The 4,487-nt window shown below is 26.3% G+C and overlaps 1 protein-coding gene across 6 annotated transcripts in view; it reads left to right on the top strand.

Annotated features, from left to right (window-relative positions):
• Nucleotides 1-3,972, top strand: part of Pi3K92E (phosphatidylinositol 3-kinase 92E) — a 35,057-nt gene extending 31,085 nt beyond the window's left edge. For all 6 annotated transcript variants that reach the window (XM_014434337.2, XM_014434335.2, XM_014434336.2 and 3 more), the window contains exon 19: nt 1,642-3,972. In XM_014434337.2, coding sequence (XP_014289823.1) covers nt 1,642-1,770 — 129 coding nt within the window. In that variant the 3' untranslated portion in view covers nt 1,771-3,972. The remainder of the gene's footprint in view (nt 1-1,641) is intronic.
• Nucleotides 3,973-4,487: the final 515 nt, after the last annotated feature.

The following is a 4,487-nucleotide window of genomic DNA, read 5'->3' as shown; positions in this document are numbered from 1 at the left end:
CATTAAATTAATCCTCCTTAGCCTCCTATTCATAAAGTATAAACATTTGTGTTTACATGGATAAAAGTTGTATTGAACGGAATTAATTAGCAAACTCTAGAATCAAAATAAACAACGAACAAACGAAAAACGACAGGACTTTTTGAATGCCCTGGTATTTGGAAATAAACCTACTTGTAAACGCTTGAGAGGTAGACCGAAGCCTAGGTGGGAGGATTGGGTCAAGACTGATCTGGCAGATTTAGGTTTGGAAATGGGAATGATGAATATAATTTTTTTCCCTACCAATACAACAGGTTAATAAAAGATAGTGAAGCTGTAATGCTTACCCGGTAAAGCTCAGCGGTCTTGGTTTCTGTTAGAATCAGATTTTTTTTTCTCCTTTATTTATTCATAAAATTATTAAATATTTTGTATTCATCTATTGTTTATTATTGCCAATAAATCGCTAACGCGAACTGTTTATTTTTTTCAAATAAATAAAATTAAAGGTAATTTACAGGAAATTTTTTTAAAAATTTGTTATCTAATTCCCGTCAGGCTATTTCAATGAGGATAAGCTCTTACTGATATTAAAGACCATTTAATTGTACTGTAATAAGCCGAGTTTAATCAAAATTGTTTTTGAAAAAATATGAAAAATCAATTCCAATATGTTGGTTGCAATTGCGGTCAATTGATTTTATTAAAAAAGTTGTCACAGAAAAAAAAGTCATGTACTCGCCTCAAATATGTAATTTCAGTTTCATAGGACTTTTCGTATTTTAGCTAGGCTGTTTACTGGCAGATAAACAGACACAGACCATTTTGGGTGACAAGGTTTTTTGGACTTCAAAACATGTATTTTTGTCAAAAACTCTAATTCAAGATTTTTCATTATCACAATACTTTCTGTTACTATCTATTCCGTATATAGGTAAGTGAAAGTAAAACAAAAAAAGTTTGAATGCAAATAAAGGGACTAAATTAATGAAGAAGTTAACTGGACCAAGGTAAAATAACTAAAGTTATTTTTTATATTGATTTCTCTCTTTGGTTTTAAATGTGCTTATGTACCAATCTAGAATGTACATGACAATTTATGTTTAATGTACATGGTTTATTTAATGTATTAAAAAGTTGTCATTCATATTTAATATGAATGAAAAAAGTGTTTAGAAGTATTTTGAAGATATTTTTGATTATCAGGAGCATAAAAGTAATTATAATGATACTGAAAATACAATAATTATAATAATATTGAAAATATAGTATTACAACTTGAAATAGTAGTAGTTGGGAAATGTTGAAAGCTAAATCGTTCATTCATTAAGTCATACTCCTAAGAACTATTATTTGCTTAAACTAAACTACAATTTTTAACTTTGTTTTCAATGACTAATCAATCATTCAAGTTAACTAATGGATCAGTAAGAGTCCAGTCAAACTAGACAAAAAAGGCTCTTGTAAATCTATCATATATAGATTTCTAACAATAAATATCAAAGGTTCTCTAAGATTTTATTATTCTCTGCAAATAAAATAACAAATTTCTTTATTATGAATAGAAGATTGTTTCAAGCTTTTTTAAAATCTTTAAATGTCCCAATCTAAATAGAACAAAACATTTTATTGCTATTTTTAAATAATGTATTAATTTAGGTTTTAGATCTTTGTGAAGCAGATGCTTCCGCACATTTCATGTCAAAGTTCGACGAAGCCTTGAGTAATTCGTGGAAGACGTCACTGAATTGGGCCTCACACAACTTGGCCAAGAACAACAAGCAGTAGCTTTGACAGAGAAGGGCTCCTTCCTATGTACTCAGACTGTGATCATTTAAACTATAGTGATTTAAATTTAGTTAGAGACTCAATTGTATTAATTTAACTTTATATTAGAGAATGAATACTTGTATTGCTAGATACCGTCGTCAAATTTTTCGTCCTCGTGCGCGGTATCTATTATTATACAAGTATCCATGAATCTTATGTATATTTATTCCTTTCTTCAGCGTTACTTACATAAAAAAGACTAATTTAATGACAAATGATTGTTTTATCCCAAACTTGTGTTTTTTTTTTTTTTTAATTTTAATTTTTTTTTTAAATCATAATTTTACTGTTTGAACACAGCTTGGTTCTCATTGTAAAGTTTAGGATGAAAGAATATTCTCCAATTATATTATTTGATTAGGGAGGTATCGCCACTCAAATTTTAAAAATAATTTGAGTCCTTAATTTTAGTGGAAATATTTAGATTACATAAGTTTTTCACTTAATAGATTTTTTATTTTTTTGTAAATATGAATTTAAAAGTAATACACTTTTTTTTGTTTGTTTCAAATAAGACAAACTGTCTATAAATAAGGATATATAGGATATATTCAGTTGTTATTGTTAAACAAATTTATTGTTGATGAAATGAGAATGAGAGACATTTTCCTTCTGAAATGGTATTCTACGATCGTGTTTAGTTTACTATTCTTATCGATTGTGATTTTATAGGAATTTGGTGCGGATTATTCTTGAGTGCTTTTAACTCTCTGAATAGTAGTGAGTAAGTGTCAAGTACTAAGCAATCATTTTAAAAATTAATCGTTGAAATACTTTTTTATTATGAGTTATACATATATTTTATGTTGTGAACAATTTAATTTCCTTAACAATGTTATTCTTACTTCAATGATGGTATTAATCAATATTTGTAAACTCTGTAAAATTTTTTATTTATCAATCAACTGTTAATGATACAAATTATAAAAAATTATTTTCATCATGTTTATTATTCTAATGGTTTAATTCTTATTATTTTTTTTTATTTTTACAAAGAATTTGATCTATTAAATGATATTGGAATAATTTGTCATTCAATAAATTTTATTATTTGAAAATTAATTGATTTGGTTAAAATGATGTAAAGCATAAATTAAATACTGATGAAAAATTATGTTGCGTTCCAAGTCAACCTTTCAAATAATCATAATATTACAGAAATTTTATCATAATTTTAGCTCTGTTTATCGATTTAATATTTGATAAAAATATTTTTAGGAAATCATTAAAAATATTTGTTTTTCCTTTTATTAATATTCAACATTATAATTTGGAAATAATTGTTTGAGAAAAAAAAAATTAAATACAAATAATGGTTTCAATAAGTTATTATTTTTGAGTTTTGAGTTTCAACTTCACTTTTTAAGATATAAGTGAAGTTGAGTTAATGTGATGCCTGTAAATATACATTCTGATTAGAATGCTGTCTAGTTGCGGTTAAATTGTAGCGAGATGTAAAACTTCAGTACCTACTTTTGTATGTTTTTCATTTAATTGGAGAGGGTTTTAGCAAATAGTTTCCAAAAAGCCGATTGTTAGCATCAGGTTATTTCAGAGAACACTCATGTTAGTTTGTAGTTAGTGGTTTGATTCAGCTTACATTAACTTAAATGAAGTATGTATTTCGTTATCGTATTTATATTATAAATTCGTATTTTAGTTTAGTTATGATGTTGAAGATGCTTTTTCAGGATGTTATGAATTTCGATCTTTTCAATATTAATTTGGACATTTTATGTCATACGCAAATGATAATTTTTTCAAATTACTTTATTTAGTTTGTATGCTCATTTCTGAATATAATCATGAATTATGCTTTTATGTGTCATTCAAAGTATCTAATCAGTTATAATCTCAATTTGTATATCAGGGTTGAGAATGTCTTTCAGATTTTCATTCTTTGTATTTGATTGGTTTCTATGGGACCAGCTAAATTTGAAAAGGAAAATCCATCATAGATGTACTAATTTAAATATTATTCTATTATTGTTATTGCCTGATGCATTAGGTTGGGCTGTTTCTATTAAAATGTGATATTATATAAGACTGCAACGGAGAAGCTATTCGTCCAGAATGCCGAGTATGTCTATGATTGCTTTTCTTTTATTTTCAATATTCCATTAAAAAAAAAAAAAAAAAAAAAGAAATAAGAAAAATATATCTCAAAATGTTATACGAACAATGCAGCACATCGATTGTAAATAGTTATGAATTTTGTGTTGTTCCTTAAGATATCAATTCTCTTTCGATAATAGATTCTAGCTAAATTTTATTTTAATAATTAAGTTTTCTAATCAAAGGTAAATGATTATTATTTTTTTTGAATGGCCTAGCCATTGTATTTAAACCAAGCTTTGGATTAAAACAATCATATAATGAGTGAGTGTTTAGGTAAAGAGATAGTATTGATTGTTTGAGCGAGGGAACAAAATGGATGTCGTGAATTTTCTGTGATAATATAACAGAAATCTTCCTTGTACTCTCCTCAGATATCTTAATATCCAATATTTTATTAGTACAATTTTTTTTTTAATATATCGGTTGAAGGAGTTTTATTTTTGTTCTTTTTTATATTACGATCTCCAACAAAAATACTATCCTATATATTAACTAATACTCCTTTAACTGTATAGGACAAGTTTTATCTAGTAAATCCAGTATTAGCAATTTTTAAA

The sequence above is a fragment of the Halyomorpha halys genome, unplaced genomic scaffold (genome assembly GCF_000696795.3).
Source record: "Halyomorpha halys isolate HHAL.00 unplaced genomic scaffold, Hhal_1.1 Scaffold1348.1, whole genome shotgun sequence".
In the NCBI taxonomy this organism is placed as follows: domain Eukaryota; kingdom Metazoa; phylum Arthropoda; class Insecta; order Hemiptera; family Pentatomidae; genus Halyomorpha; species Halyomorpha halys.
Note: the sequence above shows the minus strand (reverse complement) of the source record. Positions and strands in the feature narration are given on the sequence as shown.